This window comes from Amphiura filiformis, chromosome 7, assembly GCF_039555335.1.
Source record: "Amphiura filiformis chromosome 7, Afil_fr2py, whole genome shotgun sequence".
NCBI lineage: Eukaryota > Metazoa > Echinodermata > Ophiuroidea > Amphilepidida > Amphiuridae > Amphiura > Amphiura filiformis.
This window is the reverse complement of record NC_092634.1, coordinates 50,330,415-50,352,259: the sequence shown is the minus strand read 5'-3', so window position 1 is coordinate 50,352,259 and position 21,845 is coordinate 50,330,415. Positions and strand designations below refer to the sequence as shown.

Here is a 21,845-nt window from a genome sequence, read left to right as displayed (position 1 = left end):
TCATGAGTATAAATCAAGAGAGGGCGGTGTATCAACATATCGGTGAAGTCAGGCGGTTTAGGACACGCATCACATGACGGTACAAGGTGACTAAAGCTATGAGGTTGTAAGCTATTCAAAAAAGAAATTGAAAAACAACCAATGAAGTTTAGTTGTCGAACTCCAATGGTTTGAGAATAACATAATTAATTTTGGTTTAACACCCGGGTTTAACAACACTAACACATTTAGAATTGTCGTATTTATGAAAATGGCGACACCGCGCGCATCCGACTGACTGCCACCTCCTAAGGCAGGGTATGGAGTAGCCTACTTGAAGGGATAAAATTAGACCTATAGGCGATGACCAAATGTAACCATGCATGGTATAAACGTCACCGTCTCAACTTTTTGAAAAATTACGTGATTTTGACTTACGAGAGTCAATGAAACGGATGCCAGCAAAATGCAATTTTGCAGGACTATAATTTATGGTGTAAAAACTCAAATTTAAATCAAATGCACATGACTTGATCAATCTATTGGATAACGTTTTCTTTTGATACAATTGAGGATAAGGTGCTTTGTGATAATGAAATCTTGAAATGGAGTCCCTGGAGGTGCGCTAGATTAAATCCTCCAGTCTCGAATATACGCACTGCCGTTGCACTCACGGTGCCATGTTTGTCCGCCATTTTGCGAGTGAGAGGCCAGGGACTCAGGCTAGAGGTGCGCATGAAGCCAGCGAGAGTGACAATAAGTATAGGCCTAAGCTCTGCTGGGTCGCCTCGCCATCACAATGCAAAAAGTTCTACGCCCAGTCCAACCAGTGGCGTAACTAGGGGGGCAGGTGAATCAGAACTATGCAGATATAGGCCTAGAGTGGTAGAAGTACAGGGTGCCAAAAAAAAGAGGCCCCTCATTGCGCCCTCTTTTTCTCCTATTTCAGAAAAGTTGATTAAGAGCCAATCTCCCTTATTATGTACGGATTTGCGATACAAAAAAAAATAGAATTGTCTCTAAAAAATAATTTTGGTACATATTAGCACCAACAACTCACATGTAAAATATGAGCGTGCACAGCGCCCTCGTTCAGCTTGAAAAAATTCTTGAAATTTCAGCCTCTCTGAGCCTTACTTGCAAATGGTAAACTTTGGAGGTGCATAACATCGTGCGCCATCATCATCCCAACCTGCATTTTGCATTTTTTAAAGTACCAAATGGTTACATTACAAAAACCAAGAAAAAAATTGGGATCTTGATGGCGCACAAAATCAACAAATCCAATGATTTGATGAAAAGCGCCCTCGTGCAAACTTCAAAGCATCATAACGGGCTGCGCCATCAAGATCCCAAGTCCGAACAAGTTTGAAATTAAAGACCTCCATGGCAAGTTTCATTTTTCAGCAAAAATTTTTTGGGATTTCGATCGTTGGCGCACAGAGTTAACAGAGGTCAAAGGTCAAAATTTCCTATTTTCGCACATTTTTGCACGCCTGTATTATTGCGCGCCAACGTCACCTGACTCTCCGAATAGGATTTCATCAAAGAAGAGGTAATTCCTGCAAGAACTGAAAAATTAGCTTGGGATCTCTTGATCTTCATATTTTTCTGATTTTTTGAAAATGGACTTAGCCTCATTTTGGAGGTCAATTTGACCTCTTTTTCCCACTCGCTGCACAATGTGGGCTTTTTACTGCATCACAAAAAGATGCGCCAACAAGATCCCAATTTTATTTTTTCATCGTCTAGCTTCTTTGGCGACCAGTAGACAAAAAACAAGCAACAGCTAATTGGGATCATGTGGGCGCACTAATATAAAAGAGGTTGAAGGTCACGCTTTGTGCCAAAGTGATGCATATTTGCCTATGTACAGCACGAAAGTGGAACTTTGACCCGCAATAAAATTGTGCGCCAACAAGATCCCATCTTACTTTTTGGATGATTGGATAAAGGGGCTTATGTATAACTGATAACAAGTAAAAAAAAGTGGGATCATGTGGGCGCACTAATTCAATAGAGGTCAAAGTTCATACTTTGTGCCGAATTAGCATTACTTTGCCTATGTGCAGCACAAAAGTAGAACTTTGACCCGCAATAAAAATGTGCGCCAACAAGATCCCATCTTACTTTTTGGATGATTGGATAAAGGGGCTTATGTATAGCTGATAACAAGTAAAAAAAAAGTGGGATCATGTGGGCGCACTAATTCAATAGAGGTCAAAGTTCATACTTCATACAAAATTAACCGATTTTAGCCTAAAGTTGCCGAATTCAGCAACCTTTCACTCAAATTTTGCAAAGTATTTTGACAAAATTTTTTTTACTCTCACCAACTACCATGATGGAATCAGCATCATCTGAAATGCACTCACACAAGTTTCTATGAGACATGTCTGGTGATCCCCATTGAAAAAAAAATTCAGCACAAAGTATGAACTTTGACCTCTATTGAATTAGTGCGCCCACATGATCCCACTTTTTTTTACTTGTTATTAGTTATACATAAGCCCCTTTATCCAATCATCCAAAAAGTAAGATGGGATCTTGTTGGCGCACATTTTTATTGCGGGTCAAAGTTCCACTTTTGTGCTGCACACAGGCAAAATAATGCCAATTCGGCACAAAGTATGAACTTTGACCTCTATTGAATTAGTGCGCCCACATGATCCCACTTTTTTTTGACTTGTTATCAGTTATACATAAGCCCCTTTATCCAATCATCCAAAAAGTAAGATGGGATCTTGTTGGCGCACATTTTTATTGCGGGTCAAAGTTCCACTTTCGTGCTGCACATAGGCAAATATGCATCACTTTGGCACAAAGCTTGACCTTTGACCTCTTTTATATTAGTGCGCCCACATGATCCCAATTAGCTGTTGCTTGTGTTTTATCTACTGGTCGCCAAAGAAGCTAGACGATGACTAATAAAATTGGGATCTTGTTGGCGCATCTTTTTGTGATGCAGTAAAAAGCCCACATTGTGCAGCGAGTGGGAAAAAGAGGTCAAATTGACCTCCAAAATGAGGCTAAGTCCATTTTCAAAAAATCAGAAAAATATGAAGATCAAGAGATCCCAAGCTAATTTTCAGTTCTTGCAGAGAATTACCTCTTCTTTGATGAAATGCTATTCGGAGAGTCAGGTGACGTTGGCGCGCAATAATACAGGCGTGCAAATATGTGCGAAAATAGGAAATTTTGACCTTTGACCTCTGTTAACTCGGTGCGCCAACGAAATCCCAAAATTTTTTTGCTGAAAAATGAAACTTGCCATGGAGGTCTTTAATTTCAAACTTGTTCGGACTTGGGATCTTGATGGCGCAGCCCGTTATGATGCTTTGAAGTTTGCACGAGGGCGCTTTTCATCAAATCATTGGATTTGCTGATTTTGTGCGCCATCAAGATCCCAATTTTTTTCTTGGTTTTGTAATGTAACCATTTGGTACTTTAAAAAAATGCAAAATGCAGGTTGGGATGATGATGGCGCACGATGTTATGCACCTCCAAAGTTTACCATTTGCAAGTAAGGCTCAGAGAGGCTGAAATTTCAAGAATTTTTTTAAGCTGAACGAGGGCGCTGTGCACGCTCATATTTTACATGTGAGTTGTTGGTGCTAATATGTACCAAAATTATTTTTTAGAGACAATTCTATTTTTTTTGTATCACAACCCCCCTTATTCATGTACATAATAAGGGAGACTGGCTCTTAAGTATATATATGTAAAGAAGTCTTTACCCGTTAGCTTTAATAAACCGAAACAATTATTTCAATCGGCTCATAACTTTTGAAGATATGCCCTTTTAAAGAAATGTATCCGTTTTTCACTCTGTCCACGGAGGAGGTTTGGCTACTTCAAAGATTGAAAAGTGCATATACCATGCATGAATATAAAACATTCCTCGATGATAACTTTATAAAATAACAACTTTATTTTAGGGAATGGGCTTTACCGGTGGGCTTATGGGTTATGGATTTTGTTAAGTGTCATTAATTTGGGCGAAATTGATGTGGGATGGGACTTCTTTTGCTATATATACTTGCAATTATATGTTTTTCTCGGTTATTTTATGCCTTTTTGTTTTATTATGTTGTGAGCTGATTGAAATAATTGTTTTGGTTTATTAAAGCTAACAATTGAAGGTTTCTTTACATACCAAAATATATTTGATCAACTTTTCAGAAATAGGCGAAAAAGAGGGCGCAATGAGGGGCCTCTCTTTTTGGGACACCCTGTATGTACAAGGGTGAATTCCACTGAAGGTACATACGGGGATATGCCACGGTTTTGGGGTACCTTTTCAGCAATTTTGGTATATCGATGCGTGGGTTTTCAGTGGAGACCAATGCGCCCAATTGATGGGTGGAAAAAACAGCAAAAAGTCGGTAGAGAAAGTCAGCATCCGAAAGTCTGCATGGCACATCCCCGTATTTTTTTTTAGATTAAAATCATTTGAAATTGGTCGAGAACTGAGACGAATATACCTAAATAAAAAGGTATATTCGTCTCAGGTCGAGAACGGGTTGTTATCAATAAAGATTTAACATCTCCTCTACCTGTCTACAATTCTCGCTATTCGCAATAAGGGCGCCGCCAGCGGTTTGCGATGTAATCGTGATGTATCATGGGAAAATCGTGATGTATCATGGGAAAGGTCGACATCAAGTCCGCGCAATACGAATATTACCATGCTATTACATAGGAACACGTGACAATATTTTTAGTTTGTCAATATAACGGTATTACACGCAAATCGATAGAGAAAAATTAATTGTGCACATTTCAAATCACATTATTAAGTATTATTGAGTATCGATTCGCGTGTAACACCTTTATTTTGACAAACTAAAAAATATTGTCACGTGTTCCTATGTAATAGCATGGTAATATTCGTATTGCGCGGACTTGATGTCGACCTTTTCCCATGATACATCACGATTACATCGCAAACCGCTGGCGGCGCCCTTATTGCGAATAGCGAGAATTGTCGATCAGCTTCTCGCCTGGTTTTGTATGAAGCGTTGATGGGAAATATTTCAACCAGAACATACTTGAGTTGGGTTTTTTTTTTGGGGGGGTTTATTGGTAAAACCGTATGTGTGGTAGGCCTATATGTCTGGAATAATAGAAAAGTGTGTGGGGCACATTATTATACACTTTATAGTTCACTGCCATGTCCGCACGGACCCGTAAGAATTTGCACATTGTTGAGTACATAAATAGGTCCCTTACTTTCTTTTAAAATATCCATCTTTTATATATCTTTCCCCCATTTCCTTTGTATCTTCTTTTTTTCTTTCCTTACATCTTTATATCCAAACACATGCTTTTGTAGCCTACAAACCTTTTGTTACCATTTCATTTAGAACACATCGGTGCCCGTTCTTTCTTCTGATATCTTCAACTCTCTTTACGAGACAGTATATAAAATTACACATATACGACAATGTACGATATTTGCGAAGAGATATAGTAAACTTTATTAAAATGACCATACCAATAATCAATTCACTATATACCAGCAAGATTTACAAGCAACTTGTAAGGAAATAACCAGTACAAAGATTAACCATTATCCTTCAACAATTCGTACAAATTTCATATGAAAATACAGATTTGAAAACTACGTTATCAATGTGCAGAAAATACTCATATTTATATTTGTGCGTTACAATTAATTCGCTGGGATCACACATACTACCGAATAACATCCACTATAAACCGTCTGCATTGTATCATTTTGTATACAGAGGGCGACGTTGATGGTTTTTGCTGTTAAAATAAGCCATTGGGTCGCTACTCGCGCTCGGCGAATCGTGTTAAGTACTCAACGTTACAGATAGGGACGGTTTATAGTATTATGTTATTCGGTATTATGCAAAAATCACGACAAATAAACCCTGCGGGGTTACTACCAGTAATCTAAGATTAATACATATATAGCTATAGAAAAAGTACTGCGGAAAAGTGCGTTAGACATAGGCCTACTTACTACTTACGGTCATTTAGTCCGACGAGTAGGACCTGGTTTTTTTTTCTTAGTTACCAACTATACTCTGACTCTGATCGCTCAAGAAAGATTAACCACAAAAATCCACTAACCGCTCCTCCCAGGCGGCGAGGTCACTGGACTTTCGCGATTCGTCTTTCTTGCGCCATGTGAGATAGCGATCACAGTCTGTAAAAGGTCCTACTCGTCGGACTACGCTAATTATACATAAAACAATGCATCGATAACCTTTGGGAAAAGGGTTAAATACTTGACCAAAGGCCCTAACACTTAATATTTAATTATGATTAAACCTGACTGGCTTGTACAGACTAGATTCCATATTATGGCAAAGTTCTTACCAGTGCGTACGTATTAACGACTGAGGGGGACAAACTCTATTCCAAGATCTGTATCCACTTCACATTTTTTATACGTATATAGGCCCCTACGGAAACTTAACCTCCTAGTATACTAAATCTTGCTATCTATGTGAGATGTGCACGTGCTGTACATCGGGATATGATACATATAATATACATTATGTGAGGTTAACACTTTTTTTCTACTGTTATACAATTATTACGCCTAAATAATACTTATTGATAAAATTAAGTGAAAAGTACTCATTATAGAGTAATTGCCATTGGTCATCAACTCAAGTTAACGAAAAAGTGCGACACGTGATGTATGTAAAAATAACAGATCATGTCGCACATGCATGTGAAATTTACTTTCGAAGTGAAAACTTGCGGTATTTTTACCGCTATACCATAATTATACCCACAAACATCCATTCGTTCTACATTACCACAGAGTAAATTACTGATACAGTCACAAAACATTACGAAATTACACATTTTCTATAAAGTTAAAAACAATTAAAAAAGACAGTGTATAATGTTGCATGTAACACGCATTAAAAGATTACGTTTTCAACGAAGACTTTGAAGGATCATTATAGTTAATTGTATATGCTAAAAATGCCACCTTTTATGACCGCTCTGCTCTGTGAAAGGCTTATAATGAGCCGTCGCAGCCAGTATCAACTTACCGTGGATCATCGTACCGTATGAATCCAAAGTCTTTGCGGACGTTTTCCGTTTTGACAGACCCGTTTTCCATGAAGACAGAATTAAACTAGAGTCAACAGACGCTGAATACAAGCCGCAATTTGACCCCTATAACTTGACCCCTGGGTTACGGATGGGGTCAACTGCTCTTGCATTGTGCTTAGGATGTCATAAGAAATATTCCTGGTGAATTTAAGCTTAATCGGAACTTATACATGGATTTTGATTTTTTTTAAACATTTTTGATTGACCTTTTGACCCCTTTAATGACCTTTGACCTCAATGGAAAAAATGCATTGTTCCAATTTTAATTAAAAAATTCTACTGTTTAGTTGTCGAGATAAAAATTCTTAAAGTTATTTAGCTAAAAACAGGACGTGACCCTTAATGACCTTTGACCCCAAAATAAAAATACCATGCATACATCAGGTAACACTGATTCATGTATGATGGTTAAGTTTGGTTGAAATCTGTCAATCCCTTGCGGAGCTACATGCAGCTGATTGCGGTTGCCAGAAGAAAGAAGAAACTGGAGTCAACAGACGCTGAGTACAAGCAGCCAGGCAAGAAATGACGTTAATGGGATCAAAAGTACCATGTCTTGTACAAATTCTGTTCCTGTTTAATGTGCCGAACTTGGGGGCCAAATCAGGGAATGCGAATGTGGCTCCTCGTCAGTGATCCAGATTGCCGCATTCTGGTTTTAACCACAGATCCTCAATTTTTTGAGGATCGGTAGTTTTTAGACTCGTTTCGGTAAGAGCAGTAAAACCTGCTCTCCTGGACCAGACGAGCCTATTTTGAGCTCTATGATAATAAAAGATGGCAAATTTATAATTGCAAAATAATTCAATACAAATAACAAATTGGACAGCATTGTAGATGAAAATACGTCACATTTTATTATGTAATACATTACTGTCGATTATATTTCGCATAATTATAAGATTTTTGCTGTAGTGTTCATTACACTATTATTGCACATGTAGATATTGATTATTACTAGTATACAATATATTGCACATTAATTATTGTAAATTATTTTTTCTCTTTTCAGTGTTTTTGATCACAATGGTCAAATATAAATTCAAATATATTGTAACAAACACTTTCAGTTTTAAACAATACCATTAATATACCCACGATGGAGTTACACTTTGTATATTACATAACATTCGAACATGTTTGACATTCGTTTATTGTACTTCATTTATCATTATATCTTAAGTTCTTCATAATATCATTGAGTTTATTTGATTCTGTAAAAAGTAAATTGTCAATAGGAACTTGTTGGTCTCTTTGTTTTAATTTTTGACTTGTATATAGAAAAAGATGCAAATTCAATCGAAATATTGGTTAAAATATTAAGTTTATCATTGATATTCCATCCAAAAATAATTGTATGCAGTGATACATCAACATTAAAAGCGTTTTCATGAATTGATACATATAATTGGAGAATTTCAACCAAAATGATTGTTTTTGTACCACGAGAACGTGTTCATTGTCTTCTATAGAATTGCAAATAATACAATTTGGAGTGTCACTAAATGATCATTTCAATTATTCCTTTACCGTTACTAGAGTTGACTGAAATCAATGTGGATCCTTCAATATCAAGACTGTGAAGTTCCTAATACTTTATGGCAACAAATGTTGGATGATGGTAACTGTAGTAGGAAGTCAATACTGAAGCATTGTAGTTCTGCGGTGTTGGTTTGATATATATATGATCCAAAAGAGTTCCTTTGGTAGTAGTTGGGTCTTCAATCAATTGATTGTATTGTCTGAATGCAGGCAGGACTTGCTCTTTTATCAAGTTTCGATTATAGTCTCCCACAAGGACTTTAAAATCTGTTTCTAGATTTTCAATCTGGGCTGTTATCTCATTCATTTCATCATTGAATACTCTTGAGCTTGTTGCAACAGGTTTGTATATAGCTGCAATCAGCAAGTTGGTTCTTCCTGATGTTCTTATCGCTAATACATCGGAGTGCTCAGTTATCAATGGTAATATATTGTATTTCACACTGTTTTGAACATAGATGGCAACCCTCTTCCACTACCAGAATTGATTGATTCCAATGAATAACCATCAATTGCAATTGTTTCAGGGTTATTGCTACTTGTCAACCAGGTTTCAGATAAGCAAATGACGTGAGCTTTTCTGAACTCGCTATTGTTTTTCATATCTTCGAAATGTCGATTTAGGCTCTGTATGTTATGATGTGCAATAATGAAATAGTTGTTGTGGTCTATTTCTAATAAAGGGTTAGCTACGGAAAGATCACATTGCGACATCTTGGCAATATTGGTTGCAACAGTTTCATCACAATAGATTCTTCTGGCATCAAAATTCATCAGATACATTCCATCAAGATGAGTGACTCGACTAAGTGCTACGTATGCCATTGCCTGCTGCAAGTATTTCAATGATATTACTGCTCTGTCCGTAGTTTGTCCTTGGATCTTGTGAATGGTTACAGCCCAGGAAAGTTTTAACGGTATCTGTTCTCTGGTTGTGGTAAACGTCTTTCCTTTCAACTGAAACGATTCCTTGCGTGGCTTTATGGGAGTACATTCTTGATAGTGTGGTGGGATGAATTCTGTTGTTCTTGCCTTGGCACCAATACGAGAACTATCAAATTTGACATATACGACAGTTGGCATTTTTGTCGAGTTGCAGAATTCGATACCTTTAACTACGCCAGAAACTCCATTGCACAGACCGTCAGTCACATCAACGTTCGATATCAGCATAACTCGGGCACCCACTGCTAATTTCAGTTCATCTGCCAAAGTTGTGTTGCGATCTTTGCGTGTTGTCTTATGTGGTTGCTCATTTCTTCTTATGATTCGCCCACCTGTTTGATCAATGTCAATGGCTTGTATCGTATGTATATGTGTACTCAAGGTAGCTAGCATTTTCTCATTATGGTCATCGACATCATCGTTGCGATAAAATAGATGCATTGCGTCATCGGGAGCGGATAGTCCGTTATCGTGGTTACCGGAAACTGTACGTGACTGAAGTAACTTCATATCAGTATCGCTTATTGGTTCATTTCGTTTCCTTGTGCGAAGTCTGTTCAGCATTTGAGCAAAGACGACATCATCTTTTTGACGCATAATTTCTGTCAGTTCAACAACATTGAATAGGTTCCAGAGGTCCATTAATATATCATCACGTGGAAGACACAATGGCGTTCTTGGAGAAATAGGCGGTAATTGATAAAAATCTCCAACTGCAAGAATTGACACATTGCCAAAGTAAGTGGTGTCTGAACAACCTTTGATCTGTTGCAATCGACCATTTATATAGTCAAACTGTGGTACACTCACCATAGATATTTCATCAATGATGACAAGTTGTAGGTGTCGATACTTCATTCGCAACGTGTTTACAGATTCTTCTGCAAGAGGCGTGTAATGATGTGATCCTCTGGGAGGTATCTTTAACCCAGTGCAGATTGTTTGGCCATATATATTAAAGGCGGCAGTTCCCATGTGGGCAAGTAGTAAAACAGTCACTTCCTCAGCATTTTCTGTCATTGGAAGAAAGGTTTTTCTAGCATAATATGTTATGCACTTGATCAGATGTGATTTCCCAGTTCCAGCTCCTCCAGTAAGAAATATGTGGAATGGTGATATGGTATGGTCACTGGCCTTGTCATTGCACCACTTAGTAACATAGTAAAATAGTTGACTTTGTTTGTCGTTCAACTGTCGCATCATAGATTCTGCTTGTTCTTCTGTAATTTCAGGACGGCATGTTTCTATTGCACACCTCGGTAAATCTTGACGTTGCTGTTGCGGCTGCTGTAATTCAGGAATTTCGATTTCAGCAAGCTCGTCATCTGAATCCTCGTACAAATTACGCTCCAATCTATCATCCTGCTGTTGTTGTTCTCCTTGTGGATTTAAAGCATTCCATGCATCTTGAAGGTCGGGTATTTCTTGGAGTGCATCCCATGCATTATCTAGGGCACCGTTATCTGGTTCGAATTCTTTCATGTTGTGTTGCACTATTTCTTGAACTGAAACGATTTCCCCATTAATGGTTACGCCACCTTGTAAGTGATAACTTTCATACGTTTCATATGATTCAGGTTTGATTTGCTTTCTTGTGTGTGGCAGATATAGGCGTAGCATGTTCATATGGTAACGCTCTTTATCCCTATGAATTGATACTCGAGGATAACGAATGACAGCTGGTTTTCCGGTGGTTCGTTGTTTCATTTTCGCTGAGCATCCCGACAATGCGATAGCCTTTTTCTTTGGTCGACATCTCTTAATTCCTTCTTTCGGTACACTTCCATCTTCATAATCACTTTGGTCATCTTCTGTCTGATCATCAGTTTCGTTTTCTGTCTGTGTACTTTCTTTGCTAGACACTTGATAATGACTAGAGAAGAACTTTGCCATGCACATGTTTTCATATTTTGCTACCTTAGGTCGACCGATGTATTTCTCAATTTGAGAAGTTTGCCAAACTTCTTCAGAATTCCCAGCATTCTCTTGAAGTTGTTGGAGTGGCAACGATATCCTGTGTCCATCAACATCAGTTTGAACAAACACAACATTACGTGAGCTTTGTTTCAAAGGCATACTGCAAACCATGTAAATAGCACCCATTACACTGATTTCTCTGTGTTGCAAGTATACGTTACCAACTTTTCTAAGTTCGGTAAGAACATCGGTATTCCCTTCTCTAGCTTCTCTTTGTGCGTTTCTGAGCAAGTCACCCATTTCTCTTTCACACTTCGTCAGGTACGAGAGCATGTATATTGTAGCCGCAAATGGATCTAATATGTACTGTATGTCCATGTTTCCATTCCAACATCTTATCAAGTGAGGATTGTAGTTGTTTACCCATTGATCTTTGAGACGTCGTTTCAGATAGACGGTGTTTCTTTTGGCAAGTGTGCTTAAGCATGTTTCAAATTGACTGTGTGTTATTTGTATTTTCTGGAGGATTTCATCAAAATCTGTGTCATCAGTGGCTGATTCAATTTCTTTCCACATTTTCTTAATAGTCTCCTTTGCATTCTCTTCCTTTTCTTTTCTATCTGCACGCTCCACTTCCGCTTCCAGTTCATTCAGATCTAGATCGTCTATGGGTTCTGGACGTCTGCAAATGAAGGTTTCGTTCGATGGTGGCCTAGGATAGTTAAAGCGGCATACCTGACCAGTTTTTCTGCATGACCTTGTATGGGATTTAGTATGCATCTGTACTTTTGATACTATTTCATGCAATTCGACGTCTTCCTCTGGAGGAAGTTCACACGACACATATTTGTCAATGAATTCAGCGATTTCCTCGTCTGTATCTGTATCGAATTCTGGCGCATCTTTCACCCATGCTATCATGTGAATATGTGGCCAACCTCTCTGTTGGAACTCGGTTCTGTAATAATAGTCTTCGACTTTTCCAATAGGATTGGCTGGAGAAAGAATGACGTCATTAATTAACGTATGGACTCTTTGCTGAAACATTCTGGCTGCTGTTGCTGGATTTGACATGATGATCTTACAATGATCTTCCCAGGTCATGTTCTTATGCTGTTCTGCAGTCATTGGCTGTTTTCCTTGTGATATTAGGATACCATTGTCTATGTCAATCCAACGTCTATCAGCAGCACTAAAGGTGATAAAAAAGGTAGGAATTCCTAGTATCATTGCGAAAACATCTCTCTTTGATTTTTCCCAGTAAGCGGGTGTTCCTCGTATCTTGGCTAGGAATCTGTATCCTTCATCTCTTCGAATCAGACCCTTCACTTCTTCATGGTTTCTTAACATTGAAGCTGTTATCTTTCTTCCATCTGCAGTCTTGGTGCTACCTCTACGAAGTGCAATTTGAATATTGTCACAAATCTGTTGTACCTCTGTTGCATACAACGCAAAAAAGATATATTCTGGGTTTCTGGCAAACCTGTTGTCTGCTGAAAATATGCGTGCATTGAAATAGCGAGATGGCGATAATTTATCTTCTCTGTCGTCATTGAAAGTATTTGAACCATCCGGGAATTCGGCGGGAAAAGATTGCGCTTCCATTTCCAAAACCTTTTGTGGCCTATTGCCTTCACCTGGAGCTATACAGAGGATTGATTCGTCATGCTTGTCTGCAAGATATTGAGAAAAATCAACCGGGTGCAAAAAGGAATACAGAGGAGCAGATGTGTTCGTAATGTCATGATCATCATCATCATCGTCATCATTACTACAATCATCGTCATCATCATCATTAATAGTAGCAGCATCATCATCATTATCATGGTTGTCCAAGTCTTGTCCTTCATCGTACATTTCTATGTTGTCACTGCTATCCTCATCTTGGTCGTGCATGTCTTGCTCTTCATCAATATCGATGTATTCGTACAATTCTGTGCTCTCACTAGCTATAGACTCAGTCGCGAGTTCACTCTCATTTGGAGAATGGGGTTCTGCGATGATGTCATTTTCTTGATCGTGTTCGCCGGAAATTAGTTGGTCGTCTAACACAGAATCAAACTGATCAAAGTTAATATCGATATCTTCAAATACCGGATTGTTGGCTTTCAACCATTTAAGTGCTTGTCTAACATTTTCTGGATTAATGTCCTGACACATATGATGTCCTTTGTAAATGAGGCGACGTTTTAACTTGATCCGGATAAGACTTTGTTCCGTTGGTAGTCTTGGTAAACATGCAGCTGTGTTATTAACATTAGCTTTTACGCACACTACTTGTCCATTGATACCTTTTTGAGCACCCTTAATCAATGGGATCATTTTCATAAATAGGATAGCTGGCGAAATAAGATGTCTTTCTAGCATGTTTAGTCCGGCTAATTGGTGTGGTTGTTGTACTAATGCCAATTTGTTCACAGTTGACAACTTCGGCACACGGTCTTTTAATAAATTATCATGACATGCCATGCAAATCCACACTTGATCATGAACTTCATCATTTTTCTTTGCGGGTAATGCATTTATATCAGTGTTGCAAGGTAAACTTTGCTCCAGGATAGACCGATTATAGGCGCTAGTGTACAGTGCCCTGACTTGTCTCTTGAAAAAGATACGTTGACATATCTGACACACGTAAGTAAGCTGATCATTTCTACAGGATTCTTGAAAATGCAAAATTACTGTACTGATATCCGATTTTTTCCTGTACATATTTGACTGTGTTTGCTGACGCTTTTTCTCTGCATTTTCTGGAATTTCATATGATTTCTTTGATTGCTGACGTTTTTTCTCAGCATTTTCTGGAATTTCATACGATTTTTTTGATTGCTGACGTGCCTGCTCACGTTTTTTCCCTGCATTTTCTGGAATTTCATACGATTTCTTTGATTGCTGACGTGCCTGATCACGTTTTTTCCCTGCATTGTCTGGGATTTCGTATGATTTCTTTGATTGCTGACGTTTTTTCTCTGCATTTTCGGGAATTTCATATGATTTCTTTGATTGCTGACGTGCCTGATTACGTTTGTTGTCTGCCTTTTCTGGAATTTCGTATTTTGACGTGCCCGCAAGTTTTTGCGCCCTGCGTATTCGGTTATTTCATATTGTTCCTTTGACCGTTTTCGCTTCTTTTCGAGTCTTTCATTTTTTTGATCGGTAGTCAAACTTTGATACCACTTTTGGTATTTTGACAGGCCTGTCGACTTCGTCTGTGGTATATCTTGACTTTTGGTCCACGTGGAACAGCCTGCCTCGTCGTGAATGTTAGTTTCTGATAACATTTCGCTGGTCATTTGAATATGTACAGACTGAATACCGAATATTTCAGTTGTGACTTTCAATTTTGAACACAAGACTTTCAGGTAAGAATGTAAATTGTCAAAGTCTTCAAAACCAAAAGTACCGAATGACCGTTATTTGCTGTGGGGAACCCAAATTCATCCCGTGAATGTGAATCAAAGAACATATAGCGTCCGGTTGCTGAATCCCTGTAAATTGCCATCATGTACGATTGAAATATCAGTATATTTAAATTTGACACTGCAAATGCTGCTTGCAATTGAACATTGAGTGGTTCTAGCTCATTACCATCCTCTCGTTCGAGTATGCAATAGCTTAAGGGTTCATAATTGATTGCAAATGTTGAGTTGTGTTGTAATTTACATTCTGTAGGTAATTGCGTATTTTCTAAATAACCACTTTCGTGGAGTTCACCTGATAGACGTAATTTCTGGGATAAAGTTCTATACAAATAATCGCCATCTTTCAATATTTGATCTAAATTCACAGAATTTAATTCTTGGGAAATAAAAGGAATACGGCAAAGATACACTAATGTATTGCAAGAACATTGCACACCTCTAGAAACGTCACTAAATAGAAAATCACCTTGATGGAAAGTACCAGCCACTTGATTTACGTAGGCAATGCGAATCGAATCAGGATTTGGTTGACTATCATCATCGCTTATTATAATTTCTTTCTCGCATCCTTCCTTGTTTTCGGATTGTATTTCTGATATTGTCTTACTTTTCTGTTTACTCTGCCTTGCTTTTGCAACACGTGATTTCTTTGATGGACGTGGCATTATTACTGTGTCTAAATGATTTAATAGAATTAATATTATGCTGAATTAATGCGTAAACAATGTGAATTGTAATTGATATTTACTTCTTAAATAGGTTAACAAGAATTTTGTATTATTTTATTACAGAAACAATGAATGCAATTGAATTGTGAAATTTGTGTCTCTGTCTTGTCTGTCTTGTCTCTCTGTCTTATCTCTGTCTTGTCGCTTTGTCTTGTCTCTTTGTCTTGTCTCTCTGTCTTATCTCTGTCTTGTCTTTGTCTTGTCTCTTTGTCTTGTCTCTTTGTCTTGTTTCTTTGTCTTGTCTCTTTGTCTTGTCTCTTTGTCTTGTCTCTTTGTCTTGTCTCTGTCTTATCTCTTTGTCTTATCTCTTTGTCTTGTCTCTTTGTCTTGTCTCTTTGTCTTGTCTCTTTGTCTTTTGTTTCTTTGTCTTTTGTTTCTTTGTCTTTTGTTTCTTTGTCTTTTGTTTCTTTGTCTTTTGTTTCTTTGTCTTTTGTTTCTTTGTCTTTTGTTTCTTTGTCTTTTGTTTCTTTGTCTTTTGTTTCTTTGTCTTATCTCCTTGTCTTATCTCTTTGTCTTATCTTTTGTCTGGTGGGTTCAGCAGAACTGAACCCCTTTTTAGGTTTGGGTTCAGCAGAACTGAACCCTTTTGTGGTTTGGGTTCAGCAGAACTGAACCACTTTTGTGGTTTGGGGGCAGCATAACTAAACCCCTTTTGTGTGGATGGGTTCCTGAACCAGTTTGTTAAGGTGGCGCAGCAACGGAATGGCGTACTATGGTAGTTAGTTGTTAAGCACCTTTACACGTTGTTAATGTTATTGTGTTTTGCCTCTGGGGGGACTGAGTTTCTGTTGTACAGTCTACCACTTTGAAAATGCTGTCGAAAAGTTTGATTACCTGTCAAAAAAAAAAAAAAAATATGTACGTCTATAAATTCAGTTGATTTACAATACAATACAATGACCCAGTACGTTCTTGGAAAAGGCCAAATATGCAAAACATCAAGGAGTAGCACAAGATAAATGTTTCCAATTTCATACAAAAAATGTTTTTGATTATTATAATATTAACTTGATTCCAATTAAGCACTTTTCATATAAGGGTGCATATGAAAACGCTGCTGTATTCAGATGATCGGAATCAGATCACTTCCTCATGGTGCACATCAAGTCTGTACTTGGATTGTGAATATCCCAACAACACTGGGATGGGTTGCGTAAACACAATATATAAACTCATCCCAAAAGAAAGTATCCAGTTTAATTTTGGTCCATAAGTCAAAGAAGGGGTTAAATCAAGACCTACCAAAAGTATGTTATAGATAAATTTATGCCGCAGTTTGATACCTCATTTGTCAAAATCGATGGAGAGATTAATGACACAATGACTATTTGAATGCAATTACCTCAATTATAAAAGTTGCAGTAATTGCTATTGATTTGGTCCTGCTACTCAATATTCATTTTGTTTTACTGCGAGCATGTGCCGCAGATGTCTGGCAGTCATTGATGGACAGCAGGAGGACATACCAGATATTGACAGTGAAGTGTGAAGGGTAAAACATTGAGGAATGAGTAAAAGAGTATCTGTATTCAATCAAACACATGAAGTGAAGTCGAACAGTCTTAGTCCGTCTCTGATATGGTGTACCTTTATGAAGAATCTTGAGAGGCAGGAAAGCGACATCAATAGGAATTACTGCAACTTTAAAATCCTGGGTAGGTGCATTCAAAAAGGTCATTGTGTCATCAATTCTGCATCGATTTGGACAAATGAGGTATCAAAATGTACGCAATAAGTTTATCTGTAACATACTTTTGGTAGGTCTTGATTTAAGACCCCATCTTTGACTTATAGACCAAAATCAAACTGGATACTTTCTTTTTGGGATGAGTTTACATATAATGCTCATAACACCAGACTGGCTCCACTCTCTCTAATACCCTACCAAGCCTTTTTATGCTAATTAACTAATTTGCATATAACACAAAACAGAAGCGTCCAATGAAAAAATAAAGCGCCTAAATGTTGTTGCTAATGAAACTTGCCACATTTTGGTACCAATGACGACACACTTCGGACAATATTTGAGCATTTTTATGCTAATTAGCTAATTTGCATATAACTCAAAACAGAAGCGTCCAATGAAAAAATAAATCGCCTATGGTTTGTTGCTCATGAAATTTGCCACATTTTGGTACCAATGACGATACACTTCGGACAATATTTGAGCATTTTTATGCTAATTAGCTAATTTGCATATAACTCAAAACAGAAGCGTCCAATGAAAAAATAAATCACCTATGGGTTGTTGCTCATGAAATTTGCCACATTTTGGTACCAATCACGATACACTTCGGACAATATTTGAGCATTTTTATGCTAATTAGCTAATTTGCATATAACTCAAAACAGAAGCGTCCAATGAAAAAATAAATCGCCTATGGGTTGTTGCTCATGAAATTTGCCACATTTTGGTACCAATCACGATACACTTCGGACAATATTTGAGCATTTTTATGCTAATTAGCTAATTTGCATATAACTCAAAACATAAGCGTCCAATGAAAAAATAAATCGCCTATGGGTTGTTGCTCATGAAATTTGCCACATTTTGGTACCAATGACGATACACTTCGGACAATATTTGAGCATTTTTATGCTAATTAGCTAATTTGCATATAACTCAAAACAGAAGCGTCCAATGAAAAAATAAATCGCCTACGGGTTGTTGCTCATGAAATTTGCCACATTTTGGTACCAATGACGATACACTTCGGACAATATTTGAGCATTTTTATGCTAATTAGCTAATTTGCATATAACTCAAAACAGAAGCGTCCAATGAAAAAATAAATCGACTCTGGGTTGTTGCTCATGAAATTTGCCACATTTTGGTACCAATGACGATACACTTCGGACAATATTTGAGCATTTTTATGCTAATTAGCTAATTTGCATATAACTCAAAACAGAAGCGTCAAATGAAAAAATAAATCACCTATGGGTTGTTGCTCATGAAATTTGCCACATTTTGGTACCAATCACGATACACTTCGGACAATATTTGAGCATTTTTATGCTAATTAGCTAATTTGCATATAACTCAAAACAGAAGCGTCCAATGAAAAAATAAATCGCCTATGGGTTGTTGCTCATGAAATTTGCCACATTTTGGTACCAATGACGATACACTTCGGACAATATTTGAGCATTTTTATGCTAATTAGCTAATTTGCATATAACTCAAAACAGAAGCGTCCAATGAAAAATAAATCGACTATGGGTTGTTGCTCATGAAATTTGCCACATTTTGGTACCAATGACGATACACTTCGGACAATATTTGAGCATTTTTATGCTAATTAGCTAATTTGCATATAACTCAAAACAGAAGCGTCCAATGAAAAAATAAATCGCCTAGGGGTTGTTGCTCATGAAATTTGTCACATTTTGGTACCAATGACGATACACTTCGGACAATATTTGAGCATTTTTATGCTAATTAGCTAATTTGCATATAACTCAAAACAGAAGCGTCCAATGAAAAAATAAATCGACTATGGGTTGTTGCTCATGAAATTTGCCACATTTTGGTACCAATGACGATACACTTCGGACAATATTTGAGCATTTTTATGCTAATTAGCTAATTTGCATATAACTCAAAACAGAAGCGTCCAATGAAAAAATAAATCGCCTATGGGTTGTTGCTCATGAAATTTGCCACATTTTGGTACCAATGACGATACACTTCGGACAATATTTGAGCATTTTATGCTAATTAGCTAATTTGCATATAACTCAAAACAGAAGCGTCCAATGAAAAAATAAATCGACTATGGGGTGTTGCTCATGAAATTTGCCACATTTTGGTACCAATGATTTATACACTTTGGACAATATTTGAGCATTTTTATGCTAATTAGCTAATTTGCATATAACTCAAAACAGAAGCGTCCAATGAAAAAATAAATCACCTATGGGTTGTTGCTCATGAAATTTGCCACATTTTGGTACCAATCACGATACACTTCGGACAATATTTGAGCATTTTTATGCTAATTAGCTAATTTGCATATTACTCAAAACAGAAGCGTCCAATGAAAAAATAAATCGCCTATGGGTTGTTGCTCATGAAATTTGCCACATTTTGGTACCAATGACGATACACTTCGGACAATATTTGAGCATTTTTATGCTAATTAGCTAATTTGCATATAACTCAAAACAGAAGCGTCCAATGAAAAAATAAATCACCTATGGGTTGTTGCTCATGAAATTTGCCACATTTTGGTACCAATCACGATACACTTTGGACAAGATTTGAGTATTTTTATGCTGAATTTAATAAGTACCAAATTTCAAATTACACATGCTCATTTTAGTAATTTTCTTGGCTAACAGCCCCTTAATATATAAGCACGGTCTATGCGTCAGATTATGATTGATAACAATCCTGACAATTTATACCGAACAGTTAATGTTTTGAGAGTTTGTCAAAATGGGGTTGAAATACTCGGGTGAAACACATTATATTCAGAAATAATTCTTACGAGTTACTGCCTTGCACTGGTTCAGTAGATGCCTGAATGTTTCTCCTTCGTCGCCAGTATAAAATACTAGAGTCAATCCAATGATACAGATGGACAAATAAGTTTATATCACAACAGTTATCGCTGTTTATGTTCACGGTCAGAATGCATCAATGCACGTGTAGTTTACCGTACTGTGTGTGACCGTACTGGTAGCATCCGGTGTACAGTTGCCGGTCGGTGTATTGCATTATCAGCTGCCACACAAAATAGCAATGTACTCATTTTAGGAAGCCCGCAGAAAAGTAAAGCTTAGGGGTTGTGCAATGATTAAGAGCCCTATAGGGGAGGGTAAAATGGGAGGGTAAAATGGGGGGGGCAAGAAATTTTTGGCGAGCCGATAGGAGGGGGGGGGCAATTTTTGGCAAGCCGAGAGGGGCGGGCAAGCAATTTTTGGCAGGCATTCATGGGGACCCTTTGCATTTGTATGAGCTTATGTGTCCCTCACGGACCAACCTGGGTAAACAAACAAAAAACAAATCAAACGCTCCCGGAAGAAAACAGTAGGCCTACGGAAACGCTAGTAATATGCAAACTTTCCTGCTCTACGCTCGCAACATGTAGCCTATCTAGACCATTTAAGGTTTGTAAATTAATCGTTCCTGTTGAATTTGACCTCAATTAGACCAATTTTAAAATTTGACCTTTGACCCCTATAACTTGACCCCTGGGTCACGGATGGGGTCAACTGCTCTTGCATTGTGCTTATAGGATGTCATAAGAAATATTACTGGTGAATTTCAGCTTAATCGGAACTTATACGTGGATTTTGATTTTTTTTAAATTTTGATTGACCTTTTGACCCTTTTAATGACCTTTGACCTCAATGAAAAAAAACCTTACGTACACCGACAAAATGCGTTGTTCCAATTTTAATTAAAAAATTCTCACATGTTTAGTTGATGAGATAAAAATTCTTAAAGTTATTTAGCTAAAAACAGGAAGTGACCCCTTAATGACCTTTGACCCCCTAAATAAAAATACCATGCATGCATCAGGGAACACTTATTCATGTATGATGATTATATTACTCTGGTCTGTTTACATTTTGAGATAAAAAAATTTTGAACATTTTTGATAATTTTGGTTTATGACCGGAAGTAACCCCTTAATGACCTTTGACCCCCAAACTGTAGGCATCCTAAAGACCCTGGCTAGTAGCGATGCATGTGTGCTAATGGCGACTCTCTGCTATGTAATTTGTAAAGACAGTGATTTTTTGAATATTTTTAGACTTTGACCGAAATGACCCCTTAATGACCTTTTGACCCCTTATCTGAGCACACCCTATAGACACCGACTAAAGTCGAGTCACATGATATAGCCATGTCCTCATCGCATGAAATTTGTGGAAGGAGTAGCATTTTTTTGAAATCACATTTTTGACCATTATAGCTAGGTCAAAGGTCTCAGCAAGGTCAAAGTCAAATGGAAGGTTTGGCCTAGCCCAGTGGTCTTTTGGGTCAAGTTTGGTTGAAATCTGTCAATCCCTTGCGAAGCTAGATGCAGTTGATTGCGGTTGCCAGAGGAAAGAAGAAAGAAAGAAGAATTGAGAAGAGACAGAACAAGCCGACATCCGTCGTCGGCTTGTAAAAAGACTAGTTTGCGTATGACGTCCTGTCAACATACCGTAGGCCTACTGCGCAGGTCAGCAACCAATCACTCCGTGGCTT

General features: G+C 37.6%; 1 protein-coding gene across 1 annotated transcript; it reads right to left on the bottom strand.

Moving 5' to 3' along the window:
• Window positions 1–9,066: 9,066 nt before the first annotated feature.
• Window positions 9,067–17,318, bottom strand: LOC140157926 (uncharacterized). Its single transcript, XM_072181174.1, has 6 exons — window positions 17,228–17,318; window positions 15,702–15,992; window positions 15,379–15,588; window positions 13,362–14,408; window positions 12,065–13,163; window positions 9,067–11,884 (listed from the first exon to the last, which is right to left on the bottom strand). The coding sequence occupies exons 1-6, from the start codon at window positions 17,316–17,318 to the stop codon at window positions 9,067–9,069; spliced, it is 5,556 nt and encodes a 1,851-aa protein (XP_072037275.1).
• Window positions 17,319–21,845: the final 4,527 nt, after the last annotated feature.